General features: G+C 52.0%; 1 protein-coding gene and 1 non-coding gene across 9 annotated transcripts in view; both read right to left on the reverse strand.

Moving 5' to 3' along the window:
* The window catches only part of LOC138981071 (insulin-degrading enzyme-like), a 71,401-nt gene that overhangs the window by 10,533 nt on the left and 42,175 nt on the right, over positions 1-18,693 (reverse strand). For all 8 annotated transcript variants that reach the window (XM_070353890.1, XM_070353891.1, XM_070353889.1 and 5 more), the window contains exons 27-28: positions 17,959-18,020; positions 9,043-9,189 (exon numbers count right to left, since the gene is read on the reverse strand). In XM_070353890.1, coding sequence (XP_070209991.1) covers positions 9,043-9,189; positions 17,959-18,020 — 209 coding nt within the window. The remainder of the gene's footprint in view (positions 1-9,042; positions 9,190-17,958; positions 18,021-18,693) is intronic.
* Positions 15,202-15,320, reverse strand: LOC138983376 (5S ribosomal RNA). Its single transcript, XR_011461114.1, has one exon. It is a non-coding gene; the product is annotated as a 5S ribosomal RNA (ribosomal RNA).

The following is an 18,693-nucleotide window of genomic DNA, read 5'->3' on the forward strand; positions in this document are numbered from 1 at the left end:
GTAGGGAGGGCATTAACTATGTGAGTTGGTAAGTATATTAATTAAATGAAAATTTGATAAGAAATTTTCGATTAAATAACATATTCTTACTACAACTCACATAAATAGCAGATTGCTACACAAGGCGGCGGGAAACTCACCTAAACCTTCGGTAGAACCTGGCCAGCTGCCACCATGGCAGGCAAACAGCTCGAGCCATCTTGCCTAGTGCTGGCAATATCACGTAGATAAAAGTTTATGAAAACGTCTTCAGACTTCCAGTATGCTGCTCTGAGCACTTCAGTCATCCTGCCTGAGCGCAAGACCGCTAGAGAGGCGGCCCAGGCTCTCGCCTCATGCGTACGAGGCGACCGTAATGGGAGAACGGAGCGTCCCCCCCCATGTGTCTGCCACCACTCATATGCTTGCCTTATAAGCCCGGCAGACCATCTCGCCAAAGTCGTCTTAACGATATCCTTATCCCTGGCTACGTTTAACGAGATGAAAAGCAGTTTCTGAGATGAAGCTCTTAACGGAGCCGTGCGAGACAGGTAAGCCCGCAGAGCCCGGACCGGGCAGTTCAAGAGGTCAGGGTCACCGCGCGGCAAAATAGAACGCAGCGACTGTATGTTCACTACGGGAGACGGCTGGTTAGGTTTTTGATTCTTTGCTAAAAACACAGGCGAAAAACGCAAGATAACAGAGCCATCCTTTTCGAAAGAAATATCCTGGTTAAGTCCGGAAAGAGCGTGAACCTCGCTTCCCCGACGCGCTGACGCAAGCAAAATAAGGAGGAGAGTCTTCTTAGTAAGGTTAGACAGACTAGCCTCTTTCAAAGGTTCGAAAACCGAGGAGCGCAAAAATTCCAGTACAAGTAAGAGATCCCAGGCTGGGACAGACGTTCTGCGTGAAGCAGAGCTAAGAGCGGAACCTTTAATGACGCTTGCGATCACCCCGTCCAGGGTAATAGAGCGTCCCAACTGCTTGAGGGTAGTGGAAATGGCAGAACGGCGTACCCGGAGGGTAGACGCCGTCCGACCTTGGGAGGAGAGCCAAGCCAAATGATTTGCAACCTGCATAGAACGTGGAGACAACGGGTTAACGCCGTTAAGACGACACCACTGGGCCCAAGCAGCCCAATGGGACGAATAAACAGCAGAAGTAGATTTTCTATGCGCCTTCTGCACCAATGCCAGAGTGAGGTCTGACGCCCCAGCGCGCTTCAACGCTCTCCTGACAGAACCCAAGCGTGTAGAGCCAGGAGATGAGGGTCCCTGTGAGGGATCCCCGACCTCGGTTGCAGAAGCTCCCCCTCTCGAAGATCGAGAGGAATGGGTGGACCGTCGGCTAGACGAAGAAGGTCCGGAAACCACGCCTGGCTCGGCCACAACGGCGCTATGAGAACCAGCCTTGGCTTCTCCAAGTCCGCCTTTCTCAGCACCTTGCCCAGCAACGGAATGGGAGGGAAGGCATAAGCTATCAGATCCTTCCAGTCTATTTCCATGGCGTTGACCTCCCAGGCCTCCGGGTCCGGCACTGGGGACACGAAGACTGGGAGACGCCGAGAGAACCGGGTGGCAAACAGATCCACTAGGGGTTTGTCCACCTGCGTCCACAGACGCCGCAGTGCTTGGTGTGCGATAGTCCACTCCGAGTGCAGAATCTGCGAAGTGCGACTGAGTGAATCTGCCAAGATGTTCAGGCACCCCGGAAGGTACTTCGCTGAAATCACAATCCCCTGAAGGAACGCCCAAGCGAGAATCTCGCAAGCCCTGTTGGACAGAACCAGCGAGCGCGTACCCCCCTGCTTGTTCAGGTACGCGGCCACAGTGGTGTTGTCCGTGCGGATCAACACATGCTTGCCTCGCAATGAGGCGACAAACTCCCGAAGCCCGAGGCGCACTGCTTCCAACTCCAGAATGTTGATATGCAACGACTTCTGATCCTGGTCCCAAAGACCGGAAGCTGTGTTCCCCTCCAGATGAGCTCCCCAACCCTGAAGGGACGCATCTGTAAAAAGATGCAACTCCGGAGGGGGCAAGGAAATCGGAACGCCCTGAGTCAGCCAGGCCGAATCCAACCACTGACTTGTTGACTCCAGGAACCATCCCTGAAGGGGAAGAGACAGATTCCAACCTTGCGAGGCTGGATCCCAGGCAGAGTTCAGAAACGCCTGAAACGGGCGTTTGTGAACTCTGCCCAGAGGAATCAGGGTAGACATCGACTCCATCTGGCCCTGGAGTGACGCCAACACCCTGACAGGCGCGTGGCGGAGGCTTGACAGAGACCTGACCAGATCCTGCAGCTTGTCTATCCTCCGCTGGGCGGGACGCACAGTCCAAGCTCGGGTGTCGAACACCATGCCCAGATACGTGAACTCCTGAGAGGGAACCAAGTCGGACTTCCCTTGGTTCACGAAGAAACCTAAGTCTCTCGCAGTCTGCAAGACTATCTGGGTGTGCTGCCCGCACAGGGACTCTTGTTGACTCAGAATCAACCAGTCGTCCAGATAAACTCTGAGACGGATCCCTTTCTGGCGCACTAATGCGCAAAGCTGGCGCACTATCATGGTGAAAATCCAGGGTGCTAAAGAAAGCCCGAACGGCAGCGCCCTGAACTGGAACACCCTGTTGCCCCACAGGAACCGCAGCCACTTTCGATCTGACCTGTGCATCAGAATATGGAAGTACGCGTCTGTCAGGTCGATGGAAGTGACCCAGTCCGACGGACGTAGGGCCTCCCTGACAGACGCTGGAGTCTCCATCTTGAACGGAACTTTCCGGAGAAAACCGTTCAAAGGAGACAGATCCAACACCGGTCGCCAACCCCCTGACGCTTTCGGGACGACAAACAGTCTCCCGTAAAAGCCAGGGGATCGACGATCGATGACCTCTTCTACCGCTTGCTTCTGCAAGAGCAGTAGAACCTCCGCCTGAATAACGGCACAAGCCTCTGGATCGGCGGGGAACTTGAACCTGGGTGTTGTCCTGGTTAGAGGGGCCTTGTCCTCCAACCAGAGCAACCGGAACCCCGATCGAACCACTCCCGTAACCCAAGGGTTGCTCGTAAGAGCCAACCAAGCTGGAACGGCCCTTGAGAGGCCGCCCGCTACCAAAGGGGTAGGGGCTAGGGGAGTGGCTGGATCGGGGAGCCTTCATTGGGGGTTAGGTTTGCCACCTGACCCCTTCTTCCCGAAGGAAGGCTTCTTATTGTAGGGGCGCGAACGGCTGCCACCCCTATGCGACCTCGTCTTCTGTCCAGAGCCGCGAAAAGATGAAGGCGGCGCCGAACCACCTTTTTTCTGACCCTGCTTAAGGGCAAGCTCAGACAGCTTAACGAAATGCAAGTCCTTCACCTCTTGAGACTCTCGCCTGAGAGCCTCGAGAGACTCAGGACCCAGTAAGCTCTGACCCGCAAACGGAGAAACTTTCAAAGCCTCAATAGTGGCTTTATCCGACAGTCTCGAGTCTCTCAAAAGAGCTTCACGACGCCATAACACGGCCTGCGTGTACAACTTGGCCGAAGTTGCGGTCTGCTCAGCCGCGATCTTAGCAAGAGCTGCTAACAAAGTCACAACATCTTCTTCTACCGCGTCGTCCCGGAACTTAAAGGGCTCCAGAGAAACAAAGATGGATCTGGACAGCGCTCTAATCAGAGTGTCAGACACGGAAGCCAATTCCAGAGAAACTCTCCCAGCTTCCTCAATCGCGATCACGCCGGCTTCGGTACAGACGGACAGCTTTTCCTTCTTGTACCCCTCCTTCCGCAAGTTCGCCAACTCCGGAGTGACCTGAAGCGGGGAACTCGGGAGCGCGAAAGAATCGATAAAATGAACCGGTTTCCCGAACAGCTTAGGCCTACGGGCCAAGTTAGACTGTATGCGAGAGCAATCACGCGGAGAAGCCAGCCATTGCTGAGCAGATTCAGGCGCATCCCCATGAGCAGATAAAAGAGGAACGATGTCATCAGAACTGACACTCAGCACCTTAGCCATATGGTAGGCTACAGAAGGAGACTCCCGAAACCGGAAGCGGACACCAGTCTCGCTGTCACCCCGGAAATCGCCAAACGCGGAAGGAGGTGCCGCTAGCCGTGAAGACGAAGCTGACACCCCTTCCGCAAAATATCTAGAGGTAACCTCAGCTGCAGCACTCAGCGCGCGTGAGAAACTCCTCTGAACCCGAAAGTTGTGTTCCGCCTCCGAAGAGTCTTCACAATCTTCGCCAACATCCACATCATCAATCAAGATGTCCGATGAAGGCCGATCATGACCGGAACCATCATTGTCCCTAAACGGAACTGATGAACCCGCCGTACCGGAACCCTGTGTAGCCACACCAAGGGGAACCGATACAGCCGAGCTGCTACCATAGGTAGCTGGCAATCCGGAAGGGAAAGCGACCGGAAACACACCTGTGCTTTGCCCGGAAGCCAACCCATCCTGTCTCCCGCCATCCACAGCCGCCTGAGCGGAAGTGAAGGCAGGAAACGGATTGCCGTTACCACCAACGACCGGAACCCCCGTGGGCTGCGAACCGGAAGTCGATGGTAACGAAATGGAAGTGCCACGATCTCTCGAAAGAGATCCTGTGGCCGGAAATCCCTTTGCCGAAGCAGTTGAACCCAAGTACGAGGGACCGGACGGACCGGCCCCACCGTCAAGGGTGGAATAACCGTCGAGATGAACCGCACGCTCGTGTGCTGAACACCCCCAACTTCCAGAAACACGTACCTGATCGGCCGAAGCCGAAAGCTGCGGATCAGCAACGTCCGCCGACGTAACCGTAGCAGAAGGAACAATCCTCGACAAAGAGGCAGCGTTGCCAACCCCTGGAGGCAAAGCCGGAATGGTGGAGTAAGACACACCCCTGTCAGTTGCCAGCATCTCCCTCATTTGATCCTTAAAAGTAGAAACAAGAAGGGCAAAGCCCATACGACTCACATGCTTTACACATTTTTCCTACCAAAATACATGTGACCTTGACCCAAGGTCAAGGTCATCCAAGGTCATGCAACACAAAGCTGTTAATTGAAGACATAGGAAGTACAATGGTGCTTATTGGCTCTTTCTACCATGAGATATGGTCACTTTTAGTGGTTCACTACCTTATTTTGGTCACATTTCATAAGGGTCAAAGTGACCTTGACCTTGATCATATGTGACCGAATGTGTCTCATGATGAAAGCATAACATGTGCCCCACATAATTTTTAAGTTTGAAACAGTTATCTTCCATAGTTCAGGGTCAAGGTCACTTCAAAATATGTATACAATCCAACTTTGAAGAGCTCCTGTGACCTTGACCTTGAAGCAAGGTAAACCAAACTGGTATCAAAAGATGGGGCTTACTTTGCCCTATATATCATATATAGGTGAGGTATTGAATCTCAAAAACTTCAGAGAAAATGGGAAAAATATGAAAAATAGCTGTTTTTTAGGCAACATTTATGGCCCCTGCGACCTTGACCTTGAAGCAAGGTCAAGATGCTATGTATGTTTTTTGGGGCCTTGTCATCATACACCATCTTGCCAAATTTGGTACTGATAGACTGAATAGTGTCCAAGAAATATCCAACGTTAAAGTTTTCCGGACGTCCGGACGGACGTCCGGACGTCCGGACGTCCGGACGGACGGACGGACGGACGACTTGGGTGAGTACATAGACTCACTTTTGCTTCGCATGTGAGTCAAAAAGAGCAAACAATTCATCGCGCGAGACCGCCTGGGCCTCTTTCTCCTGCGGCGACAAAACAGGCATGCTAGCAGGAGGATCGATCGAAACACGCAACGCCTCCTTGCTAACCGGATCGAAAACGCTGACCAGAGGTCGTTTCACCGGTGAAACCTTATCTTACGAACGCGACTTCTTGGATTTACTTTTAGAAGAAGACGCAGACCCAGAACTGCCCAGCGGCGAACCCACCGGTACCTGCTTGGCAGAGCTCTTACCCTTGTCCGCCATCGAAATGACAAGTCACAACGAGAAAATTTCGCAAAAATAATTACAAAATTCTAAAATGCAAACGGCGGCATGCACCCGTAACACCGGGCACTGCCTACGCTAGGTTGAAGCAACAAAAAACTCCAGAAATCGGAGTCAAAAGTTCCACAACAGGCAGACAAAACAAAATGCAAATGGCGGCATGCGCTTGTAAAACAGCGCTCTGCCTACACAGGTTGAGACAACAAAAAACCCCAGAAATCGGAGCAAAAAGTTTCACAACCAAAATAATAATCAAGCAAAAGAAGGCAGGCACCTAAACGACGGTGCTCCTACCTGAAAGCGCCAAGTTGACGAACAGATAAACTTCGTAAGACGAAGTGCAAATTTTCAACAACAATTACAAAATGCAAATGGCGGCCGGCACCAACTAACAGTGCCCCGACCGTTAAAGCCAAGTTGAGACGAACAAGAAACTCCGACAAGTTAGAGTCAAGTTCCCCAACAAAATACACTTTGCAAATGGCGGCAAGGCAAAACAAGATAAACAAGAAAGATCTCACCGTAGTAGAGGCAAGAAGCGTTCAGACTTCAAAGGGTCAACGGCCTACCGTGGCAGGCCAGCGGCTGAAGAAGACAGCCAGAGTGCAAACACGTCTATTCGCTAGCGTGTTGAAGAAGGGAATGACTATACCGGCAGTATGTCCAGCGCATGCGCGGGCAGCCGGTGGGGGGAGGTAACTCCCGGGACCCGTTGTCAAGGGTTTGTTTTGTTTTGGGAGTTATCTCCCCCTGTTACCAGGGTCAGTGCTTCAATGTCTAACGCATCAAACTGAAGTTAATGCTATTTATGTGAGTTGTAGTAAGAATATGTTATTTAATGTGTGTGTGTGTCTGTATGTGTATCTGTCTGTCTGTCTCTATGGCTGCTGTATCTGTGTGTGTGTGTGTGTCTGTCTGTCTGTCTGTCTGTCACTATGGCTGCTGTGACTGTATCTGTGTGTGTGTGTGAGTGTGTGTGTGTCTGTATGTGTATCTGTCCGCCTGTCTCTATGGCTGCTGTGACTGTATCTGTGTGTGTGTGTGTGTGTGTGTGTGTCTGTGTGTCTGTCTGTCTGTCTGTCTGTCTCTATGGCTGCTGTGACTGTATCAGTGTGTGTGTGTGTGTCTGTCCGTCTGTCTGTCTGTCTCTATGGCTGTTGTGACTGTATCTGTGTGTGAGTGTGTGTGTGTGAGTGTGTGTGTCTGTCTGTCTGTCTGTCTGTCTGTCTCTATGGCTGCTGTGACTGTATCTGTGTGAGTGTGTGTGTGTGAGTGTGTGTCTGTCTGTCTATCTGTCTGTCTCTATGGCTGCTGTGACTGTATCTGTGTGTGTCTGAGTGTGTGTGTGTCTGTATGTGTATCTGTCTGTCTGTCACTATGGCTGCTGTGACTGTATCTGTGTGTGTGTGAGTGTGTGTGAGTGTGTGTGTGTCTGTATGTGTATCTGTCTGTCTGTCTCTATGGCTGCTGTGACTGTATCTGTGTGTGTGAGTGTGTGTGTGAGTGTGTGAGTGTGTGTGTGTGTGTGTGTGTGTGTGTGTGTGTGTGTGTGTGTGTGTGTCTGTGTCTGTATGTGTATCTGTCTGTCTGTCTCTATGGCTGCTGTGACTGTATCTGTGCGTGTTTTGTCCTGATCTTAACTTCAGCATTACTACATAGCAGGACCCCTATCTAAAAACAAAAACAAACTGCCAACAAAACACCTGTCTCCCTGGCCATATCATCACCACAGCAACAAAACACCTGTCTCCCTGGCCATATCATCACCACAGCAACAAAACACCTGTCTCCCTGGCAATATCATCACCACAGCAACAAAACACCTGTCTCCCTGGCCATATCATCACCACACCAACAAAACACCTGTCTCCCTGGCCATATCATCACCACACCAACAAAACACCTGTCTCCCTGGCCATATCATCACCACAGCAACAAAACACCTGTCTCCCTGGCCATATCATCACCACAGCAACAAAACACCTGTTTCCCTGGCCATATCATCACCACACCAACAAAACACCTGTCTCCCTGGCCATATCATCACCACACCAACAAAACACCTGTCTCCCTGGCCATATCATCACCACAGCAACAGCAGCTACTGTGCAAAACATTCTCAAAAAACTTGGCACCAGCAACAACATTACAAGAAGAGGACAGTGACCAGACCTTTCCCAAGAGTTAAAGCATGTTTATCCTACATACGTGAGAGAGACCACTCATGAGAAAACAATATCGTTCAAACCACAGTTGCTGTGAATGAGGTTGTGTCAAACTAGTCTGGCAGGGACCTGATTTTCCACTGCTCGTGATGACAAGTCACCGAGACAAATGTCATTCTGGAAACACTGTTGCGCTCGTTGTTTCCCCTGGAAGAATTTTGAGAACGTACACGTCACGCTATGCTTCCTACAGTGACGTCTCTTTGCTTTGACGTCAAAGATTACATGAGGCTTTGGAAGAGATTGAGGTTCCATTTGAAGCGTCTTCAATTTGGGACGTTTGGAGCAAAAGGCAGGCAAGTACAGTATGTAGGATAAACAGAATACTACATGGCTTGCTGTGTCGCATCAGATTTACACTTGTTGCTTTTTCAAATATTGAAAAGTTTGTTTTCGTTCGCAGTTCAATATTTAAAATAGCAACTCGTGTAAATCTGGTACGACACAGCAAGCCATGTAGTATTCTCAATACATGTATAACATCTGAACACTAAAAGAATGAGACATGCATAACATAATAAAATATCTTCAACACATGGGAGGTGGTTGAACTGTTGCTCACTAATTTGGAGAAGAACATACAGACAGACAAAACGAAATAACAACTTTAAGAACAAATTTAAGCTGAAAAGCAAACAGATGGCTGAGGCAAAGGAAGTAGTGATGCAAAGTCGTTACATGTGATCGTCTCGGAACCATAAAGCTCAGCAGTAGTCTCATTTTGCGCATTAAATTAGATCAAAATGTAAACTCTAAATATCTTTATAAAAAAAAAAAAGAAAGAGAGAAACAAAAAGTGTAAATTGAATACATATAAATAAAATGTTAAAAAGTGCTGCACTAAAACCATTTACCTCGGGCATTGGAGGCGCCGGTGCCAGATCGTCAGGTGTGTCTTTGTCAGGTCCAGCAGACTCAGCTGCACTGCCGTTTTGCTCCGCCACTGACACTATGTGTACAGACAACTTGTGTCGCCTTGGTGCATCGGCAGCAATGTTTTCCTGCCAACAAAAATGCCATTTCCCCTCTTTTGAGACCTCCTAAAATCTGAAAAAATCAAGTCTTAAAACGGGCTAGATTGTAAGGCTTCTTTTTAAGCCTACTGTCTATATGATACTTACCGAGACAGTACTATTCTTGCACATTATCTATTATAGGCCGAAAAAATTGGACAAAACGCTGAGTGGGTACAATTATCTCCCATAACCATGCGCCACCGTGGATCCCAAGCACTGTCCGAGTGCTTCCCCCTTACAGGATGTAGGTGGCGCGTCCTCTTTCTTTATGAGCTGCAGACCCTCAAAAAGCCCATAACATATCAAGAGGGGAGGCGGGAGGGAAACTCTAATAGTACTGTCTCGGTAAGTATCATATAGACAGTAGGCTTAAAAAGAAGCCTTACAGTCAATATAACACTTACCTCGACAGTACTATTCTTGCACAGAATACCAGAGTGGTGTGAGGGTGATATGTAGAGTATTAAACTCCTTAATCAAAATCACTTAAATCCAAGGATTAAGATACCCAGGCAATTTTCGAACAGTACTACCGTAAAAGAAAATATACCCAAGAAACATACCTTAGACTGACGTGACCATGCTAGCAACCACTGCTGTGTGGTGAACTCAATGTCAAAGTCCAGGCCACTCAAAGCTTGAATACCACTGAGTCTACGGCAAGTGGCTAAAGCGATGAGGAACAATTAGTCTTAAAAATCAGCAACTTGATACTGATGCCTGCCAGGGGTTCAAACTCATTGCTACGCAGGAGTTTGAGGACCAGAAAGACATCCCCCTTGGGAAATGAAACCAGAGGTTTAGACACCGCTGCATTGCTAATACCCGAAAGGACATTAGCGATGAGGGAGGACCTGATCAAGTGTTCAGTTCTGCGACCAGTAGCGGCCGCAATCGTGGAAGCGATGGCAGATCTGTATCCAAGAAGAGTCTTAGAAGAAAGACTCTTCTTTTGATACACTTCCACCAGGAAGTTGGCCAAGTCCTGTGTTGAGGGATAAAGCGGCTTTATCCCCTTGGACAAGGCGAAGGTGGCCCAAGCTCTCCAGCGTAAGTCGTAGAGCTGATTAGTTGATCGCCTCTTAGCGTTCAAGGAAAACTCTACTGAACTCTTGTGCAATCCTAGTGCAAGCAGTTTGGAGCGCACAAGAGCCATGCGGTCAAGCACAGACTCTCTGGACGTGGATGAGGGAGGCATGATCGAGGCTGGAGCAGACCTCCCCCGTCCAGATCCAGAGGTAGAGGGTCTACGTGGGTGAGACCGCGAAGATCTGGAAACCACGGAGCTGTTGGCCAGTAAGGCGCGACCAAAATCAGTCTTGGTCGTTCCTGCAGATATTTTGCCAGCACCCTCGGAATCAGAGATGTCGGGGGATAGGCGTAAGCATCGAGGAGCCTCCACAAGAGAGTGAATGCGTCCAAGTGGAACGCATTCATGTCTCGAAAGGGGCTGACGTACCTGGGAAGCCGAGCGCTGAATCGAGTTACGAACAGATCGATCAGAGGACGGTCCCACCTTGCCCACAGACGCTGTAGAACGTTGTGAGCGATGGTCCATTCTGTGGAGAGAACCTGATCGCCCCGACTGAGAATGTCGGCCAGGGCGTTCAGTTTCCCCGGAACGAACTGGACTGACATCCGGACCTGATTGGTCTGGCACCAGAGCAGAATCTCCTCCGCCAACAGGGAGAGGGACCGAGAATTGGTGCCCCCCTGGTGGCGAAGGTAAGCTAAGCATGTGGTGTTGTTGTCCCCGTTGAAAATCAGAGGGGCCAAGGACAGGCCGAATGGGAGGGCCCGAAACTCGAACACCGTGCCCTCCCAAACGAACCAGAGCAGATGTCGGTACCCCAGGGCCACCAGGATGTGGAAGTAAGCATCCTGGAGGTCCCAGACATGGCCCAATCGTTTGGCCGGATGGCCAACCGGACCGACGAAGGGGTTTCCATCTTGAACTTGCACCTGTGAAGGTACAAGTTCAAGGTGGAGAGGTCCAACACCGGCCTGAACCGGCCGTCCTTTTTGGGGACGGTGAACAGGCGGGAGCAGAACCCCAGAGAAGGCTGAGAAAGGGGGTAGACCGCCTTCTTCTCGACCAACGAGTTCACCTCGTCCTGAAGAGCCTGCCATCTGGCAGGCTCTCGAGGAGGGGGGAACGTCCAAGGTAGAGCGGACAATGGAGGTTGTGACGACAGCGGTAGAGAAAACCCCGACCACACCACCCTCAAGAAAAACTGGTTGGAGACCAGTCTGCCCCACATGCCGCGGGCCCGAAAAAAGGAAACCGCCGGACGAAAGAGGGGCAACTTGAGGGGGCGTCAACGTAGGGCCGGGACTCACTGAAAATTCTGCTGGCGGGCAGGCGCAGGCTTGCGACCACCCCCCCTGGTGGTGCTGCTTCCCCTTACCTGTCTGAGCACCCTTCGTCTTGCTTGGGAACGCAACAGGCGCCTAAGAGGAGGAAGAAGGAGGCAGTGAAACTGGCTTCTTCTTCTTCTTCTGAGGCTGGGAGCTGGAGGTGACTGTAGCACTTCTCTTACTCCCCGCCGCCGTCGCCGAAGCAGCGAGGCCAACCATCAGAGAATCAGTGTTCCTCTGGCGTGTGGACTCCACCACAGAACGAACAGTGTCCGGATGAAAGAGGGAAGAAGGCTGAGGAAACGTGTTCCTCAGACTCTTCCTCATATCCGGAGGCACTATAGAAGTAGGCAGAAAATGATCACGGAACAGGGCCAATAAAGTGGACCCGTGTTCCAATGGCCAATTCTGCCGCAGACGTCACGCACGATCGCACGGCATGCAAAGCCCGATCCACTCGAACCGTGTCAAGGACCCGAGTGGAATCGGACTCTGCCCGATTGGGAGGGTCCAACAGTGTGGACAGCGTGCTCATCCATGTCAAGGCCTGTGATTGGGCCTCGACTGTGGAAGAAACGGTGGCCTCAAGATTGTGGAACGAAGCAGAGCTCAGTTCCACCTTCTTGACCGAAGGCACCTCCCCAACGAACACATCACCGTCAGTCCCACCCTAAACACTCGAAGTCTGGAAAGGGAGAGTTCGAGAGTCAAAGGGAAAAGGGAGGGACGAAACAGATTGGACACGAGGAAACAGTGGAGGTGCGCCTCCCGAAGGAAAGCATGGCACTGAACCCGCGTCCTCCCGAGGAACATAGGTCGCGTTTGCACGTGAATCTGTACTCCTCAGGCGATGTGCTGCCGCTTCCACCGTGGCACTTAGACTAGGGTGGAACGCGAATTGCCGGCGGCCGGATCGTTCATAAAACGAGCCGCCGGCAGACGCGGCGTGAGCCTCCCGCGCCCGGGCCGAAGCGGACTCAAAGGACGAGAGGGCGTCTCAGGGAAGGACGTCCTGAAACTGTTCAAACGTCCTTCTAGCTGTGCGAGGACGAGCCTCCTGCCTCTCGTCCTCAGACCCCGGGTCCACGTCCTGTGTGTCAACACTAGACGACAGACGCTTAAGAGAGGCATCCGTGACGTCAAGACGCCGCGTGATGTCTGTCATGTACTGTTGGAAAGTACGAAGCATAGCTTCGGAAGTTCCATCAGAAACCGGCAAGGGTAGAGGTTCAGTGTTAACCTCAGGGCGACCCTGATCCTCCTCCCTATCGTCCTCCGACTCACTCTCCTCTTCACTTCCCGACAACTCCTCAAAAGCAGGAGTGTAGGGAGCTTGAGGGGGAAGAGCCGAAAGCGATGAAGCAGGCTGTGAAGAAACGCCCACAGAAGCAAGAGGCCGCGAAGACCCCTGCCCCAAAGACGAAACGTCTCCAGCAGCCGAAGGGGGAGAAAAACAACAACCCTGCGACTGTTGGGTCAGCCCAGCCAACGAACCCCCGCCATTTATAGACTGAACAGGAACCCATGGGGTCTGATCAGAAAAGAAATGGTCCGGTCCGGTCGGGGGTGCCGATCCGGTCCGGTAGGGTGGTCCGGTCCGGTGCCGTACCATCCGGAGGTCCCGTTCAGCACCGAACCATCGTACCCACAGAAGTGTTCGGGTGGTTAGGTCCGGACGTGGACATACCGTACCATCCGGACCCGTAGGTCCGGTGGTCCGGTTCGGTGCCAGACCATCCAGACCAACAGAGGTGGTCGGGTGGTCCCGCACCGGACCATCCGGACCCGTAGGTCCGGACCCGTAGGTCCGGTACCATCCGGAGGTCCTGTTCGGCACCGAACCATCCGTACGCACAGAAGTGTTCGGGTGGTTCGGTCCGGGCGTGGACGTACGTACCGTACCATCCGGACCCGTAGGTCCGGTTCGGTGCCAGACCATCCGGACCAACAGAGGTGGTCGGGTGGTCCGGACCGGTCCGGTAGGGTGGTCCGGTGTTCCGGTCCGGTGTTCCGGTCCGGTCCCGTACCATCCGGAGGTCCCGTTCGGTACCGAACCATCCGTACCCACAGAAGTGTTCGGGTGGCTCGGTCCGGACGTGGACACACCGTACCATCCGGACCCGTAAGTCCGGTATGGTCCGGTTCGGTGCCAGACCATCCGGACCAACAGAGGTGGTCGGGTGGTCCGGTCCGGACCGGACCACCGGTCCAGCACCGGACCATCCGGACCCGTAGGTCCGGTCCGGTCCCGCACCATCCGGAGGTCCCGTTCGGCACCGAACCACCCGTACCCACAGAAGTGTTCGGGTGGCTCGGTCCGGACGTGGACATACCGTACCATCCGGACCCGTAGGTCCGGTTCGGTGCCAGACCATCCGGACCAACAGAGGTGGTCGGGTGGTCCGGACCGATCCGGTAGGGTGGTCCGGTGTTCCGGTCCTGTCCCATACCATCCGGAGGTCCCGTACGGCACCGAACCATCCGTACCCACTGAAGTGTTCGGTCCGGACGTGGACCTACCGTACCATCCGGACCCGTAGGTCCGGTGGTCCGGTATGGTCCGGTTCGGTGACAGACCATCCGGACCAACAGAGGTGGTCGGGTGGTCCGGTACCGGACCATCCGAACCCGTAGATTCGGTCCGGTCCCGCACCATCCGGAGGTCCCGTTCGGTACCGAACCATCCGTACCCACAGAAGTGTTCGGGTGGCTCGGTCCGGACGTGGACATACCGTACCATCCGGACCCGTAGGTCCGGCATGGTCCGGTTCGGTGCCAGACCACCCGGACCAACAGAGGTGGTCGAGTGGTCCGGTCCCGACCGGACCACTGGTCCGGTACCGTACCCTCCGGACCCGTAGGTCCGGTGTGTTCCGGTTCGGTGCCAGACCACCCAGACCAACAGAGGTGGTCGGGTGGTCCGGTCCCGACCGAAACACTGGTCCCGTACCGTACCATCCGGACCCGTAGGTCCGGGGGGTCCGGCAAGGGCCAGAGGTACTGTCCCGCACCGGACCCTAAGGTCCGGTACGGTCCCGTACCATGGGTCCCGTCCGGACCAAACCCGGAGGTCAAGTCCAGTCGGGACCCGTGGGTCCGGTTCGATCCCGACCCGTAAGCCTGGAACGTTCCGGACCCTTGGTCCGGACCATCCGTCACCCGAACACCAGACGCTAAGGAATGGCGTGGGGTCAAGACGGTCCGGTCGGAGGTGTCGGTCTGAGCAACAGAAACAATGTTCCCGTCGCCCTGACCATTCGACAGAAGTACCACGTTCTGTCGAACACCTCCACGTCCAGTAACTAGTCGGCCGGAGCGTTTCAAGAGGGACAGCCACCAGTCACACGGACGTCAGAGGGAACCGTAGTAGCAGTGGTCGTAGGCACGAAGCCTGAAACCCCTGCCCCCACAGGACCGCCCTGAACGGGGTCAATTCGCATCCCAACCCCAGCGGGGAGGGAATTCAGAGACCCCGTCATCTCCTCCGATCTCCCCCCCCAGGAGGCCGAAACTACTGTCAAAACAGCAGCAGACGACCCAGCGAGGGAGTTCAGAGGAGGACCCGTGTCCCTCCTGGCTTCCACAGCGGTGGAAACCGAGGAGGGCACAGGAGAGGCACCGGAAAAAGAAAGATTTTAATGCCAACTGCACCCGGTGTTCCCAGGCGGTCACCCATCCAAGTACTAACCGGGCCCGACGTTGCTTAACTTCGGTGGTCGGACGAGAACCGGTGTTTTCAACGTGGTATGGCCGTTGGCTGTCAAAACCTGAGTCTCTCCAGTAGCCCCTAGATCGGATTCACCAACCCCCAAAGAGGGTTGGGAATCGACCTGCCCCCGGATTCGAGCCAGGGGGGAGAAGGAAACCTTCCCCCCAGGCTTGAAACCGGGAGGAGCTGAAGCCTGAGACTGAGGGCCGGACAACGGCGTCGAAGGGGGGGAAGCCTGTTCCACTGAAGGAGAAGGAGAAAGAAGCTTTTTCTTTCCCCTCGAACTTCCCCGAACCTTCGACGGCGCAGCCCCGCCCGAAGTCCCAGGCTCAAGCCCAGCCTGTTTGAGCAAGCTCGCATTGAGCTTGCTCAAACAGGCTTTCTCCGCCCTCCCTCGCCGCAAACGCAAAGCGTTTGGGGAGGGAGAGTCGGAGCGCCGAAAGATCCCCTTCTCCGTGCGTAAAACATGACGCTGGGCGCCCGGAGAAGGGTTGCCCCCGGCAGACTCTGGTTCCGTAGAACCAGAGCCCAAAACAGGACGAGACATCCTACCTCGCCCTGTACGTACCCTTAAAGACCGAGAATTAACAAAATTCAAAGAAAATTTAGGTCAATACTCAAGTGAATGCGGCGAAACGAGAAGCAGACGACCGGTCACCACGAAGTAGGACGGGAGGCACGCCGAGTCCGCCACACAAAAACGGAGGCACAAGTTGAAGGAAACACAACGTAGCCTCAAGCCAGAAGTGGAATAACACACAATAATCCAACAGGTGATAGTCCACACAGAAAAGGAGCCTCTTAGTCCAAAATAATCCGGGAGCGTAGCAGAAACACAGCCGGTCTGACACGCGCGAAAAAAGAAAGAGGACGCGCCACCTACATCCTGTAAGGGGGAAGCACTCGGACAGTGCTTGGGATCCACGGTGGCGCATGGTTATGGGAGATAATTGTACCCACTCAGCGTTTTGTCCAATTTTTTCGGCCTATAATAGATAATGTGCAAGAATAGTACTGTCGAGGTAAGTGTTATATTGACTAACACATGTAATGAACAGAAAATCTGAAAAAAATCAGGTCTTAAAACGGGCTAGATTAACACATGTAATGAACAGAAAATCTGAAAAATCAAGTTCTTAAAAAGAAGTGTCTTAAATTAGGGTGTCTTAAAAGGAGGGTTCCACTGAATTACAAAGGGGAATTGTCATGGCCCCTACACTCTGTCAGCTAAACTTCATGGCCCCTACACTCTGTCAGCTAAACTTCATGGCCCCTACACTCTGTCAGCTAAACTTCATGGCCCCTACACTCTGTCAGCTAAACTTCATGGCCCCTACACTCTGTCAGCTAAACTTCATGGCCCCTACACTCTGTCAGCTAAACTTCATGGCCCCTACACTCTTGTCAGCTAAACTTCATGGCCCCTACACTCTGTCAGCTAAACTTCATGGCCCCTACACTCTCTCAGCTAAACTTCATGGCCCCTACACTCTGTCAGCTAAACTTCATGGCCCCTACACTCTGTCAGCTAAACTTCATGGCCCCTACACTCTCTCAGCTAAACTTCATGGCCCCTACACTCTCTCAGCTAAACTTCATGGCCCCTACAATCTCTCAGCTAAACTTCATGGCCCCTACACTCTCTCAGCTAAACTTCATGGCCCCTACACTCTGTCAGCTAAACTTCATGGCCCCTACACTCTGTCAGCTAAACTTCATGGCCCCTACACTCTCTCAGCTAAACTTCATGGCCCCTACACTCTCTCAGCTAAACTTCATGGCCCCTACAATCTCTCAGCTAAACTTCATGGCCCCTACACTCTCTCAGCTAAACTTCATGGCCCCTACACTCTGTCAGCTAAACTTCATGGCCCCTACACTCTGTCAGCTAAACTTCATAGCCCCTACACTCTGTCAGCTAAACTTCATGGCCCCTACACTCTGTCAGCTAAACTTCATGGCCCCTACACTCTCTCAGCTAAACTTCATGCCCCCTACACTCTGTCAGCTAAACTGATCTGTAAGAGTTTCAAAGAGCATAAATAGTTTAACATGTAATGTGTGATCATGAAAATGCTGTCTGTTTTGGTAGTTCACTGTGCACAAGACGCTTCTTGTGATTGCCAATGTCTCAGAAATTCAAAATTACACCACAAGAAAGCCAGTTACAATAAGGGCTACAATTTGAAAAGTTCTACAAATATCAACAGCAATGGCCTCTGGAAGAAGATTTCCAAGCTGTTCTTCACTCTCTCTTATCTGAACAGCCAAAATACAGATATTAGCAACAGAATCTAGACTTTAACATCAATCTCTATGAGTAAAGCTGTACTCGAGACAGACTACAAATGAGTCCTTACTTTTTGCTACTCATCTCAGTTGTAACGGTAAATAGAAAACGAAAAGTATGTCAGTAAATGCTGTAAAATGTTGATGTGCAGTTGTGATCTTTTACATGTTTTGTTTTCACTTGCTGTTGTCTGGGGTGTTATTGTTGCAGTGATTTGGTCTGGTCTGGTTTGGTTTGGTTGGTCTGGTTTGATTTGGTTCGATTTTGTTATGACAGAAGCAGAGGCTGTTTAATAAAGGGGGTTGAAGGGGAGAAGGGGGAAAGGGGACCCCGGCTTCATGTCCTATCACTTGTTGCATGCACAATTAAATATATGTTGACAAAGGCCACCCCTTACCCTGTAAAATTTGCAGAGGTCCTCTTTCTTCAGAGTCCTGAGAAACTCCACTTCCACGTTGTCTGAAACACAAGAGGGAAAATCAATCAATCAATCAATAGGACGCTTATATCGCGCATATTCCGTGGGTACAGTTCTAGGCGCTCTGCAGTGATGCCGTGTGAGATGAAATTTTATACGGCCAGTAGATTGCAGCCATTTCGGCGCATATTTACCTTTCACGGCCTATTATTCCAAGTCACACGGGTATAGGTAGACAATTATTAACTGTGCCTAAGCAATTTTGCCAGGAAAGACCCTTTTGTCAATCGTGGGATCTTTAACGTGCACACCCAATGTAGTGTACACGGGGGGAGGTTCGGACACTGAAGAGAGTCGGCACACAAAGTTGACTCTGTGAAATAAATTTCCGCCGAACCTGGGATCGAACTCACGCTGACAGCGGCCAACTGAATACAAATCCAGCGCGCTACCAACTGAGCTATATCCCCGCCCAAGAGCAAACGCTTTGCATCAGTTGCATCCACACGCTCAAATATTTCTCTTTTTGGCAAAACCACTGCAGCCTGCCTACCAAACAACTGTCTAATATGGTGTAAAGCGTAAGAAATATGATTCTTCACTGTCCACAAACATATACAATCATGCATAGAAAAGTGTCACTGTCTTGTCAAAACAGAATTATTTTAGTACCATATCACATAGCCTCAGGAACATAAACATTATGTTAGTTAT

The sequence above is a fragment of the Littorina saxatilis genome, linkage group LG12, assembly GCF_037325665.1.
Source record: "Littorina saxatilis isolate snail1 linkage group LG12, US_GU_Lsax_2.0, whole genome shotgun sequence".
NCBI classification, from domain to species: Eukaryota; Metazoa; Mollusca; class Gastropoda; order Littorinimorpha; family Littorinidae; genus Littorina; species Littorina saxatilis.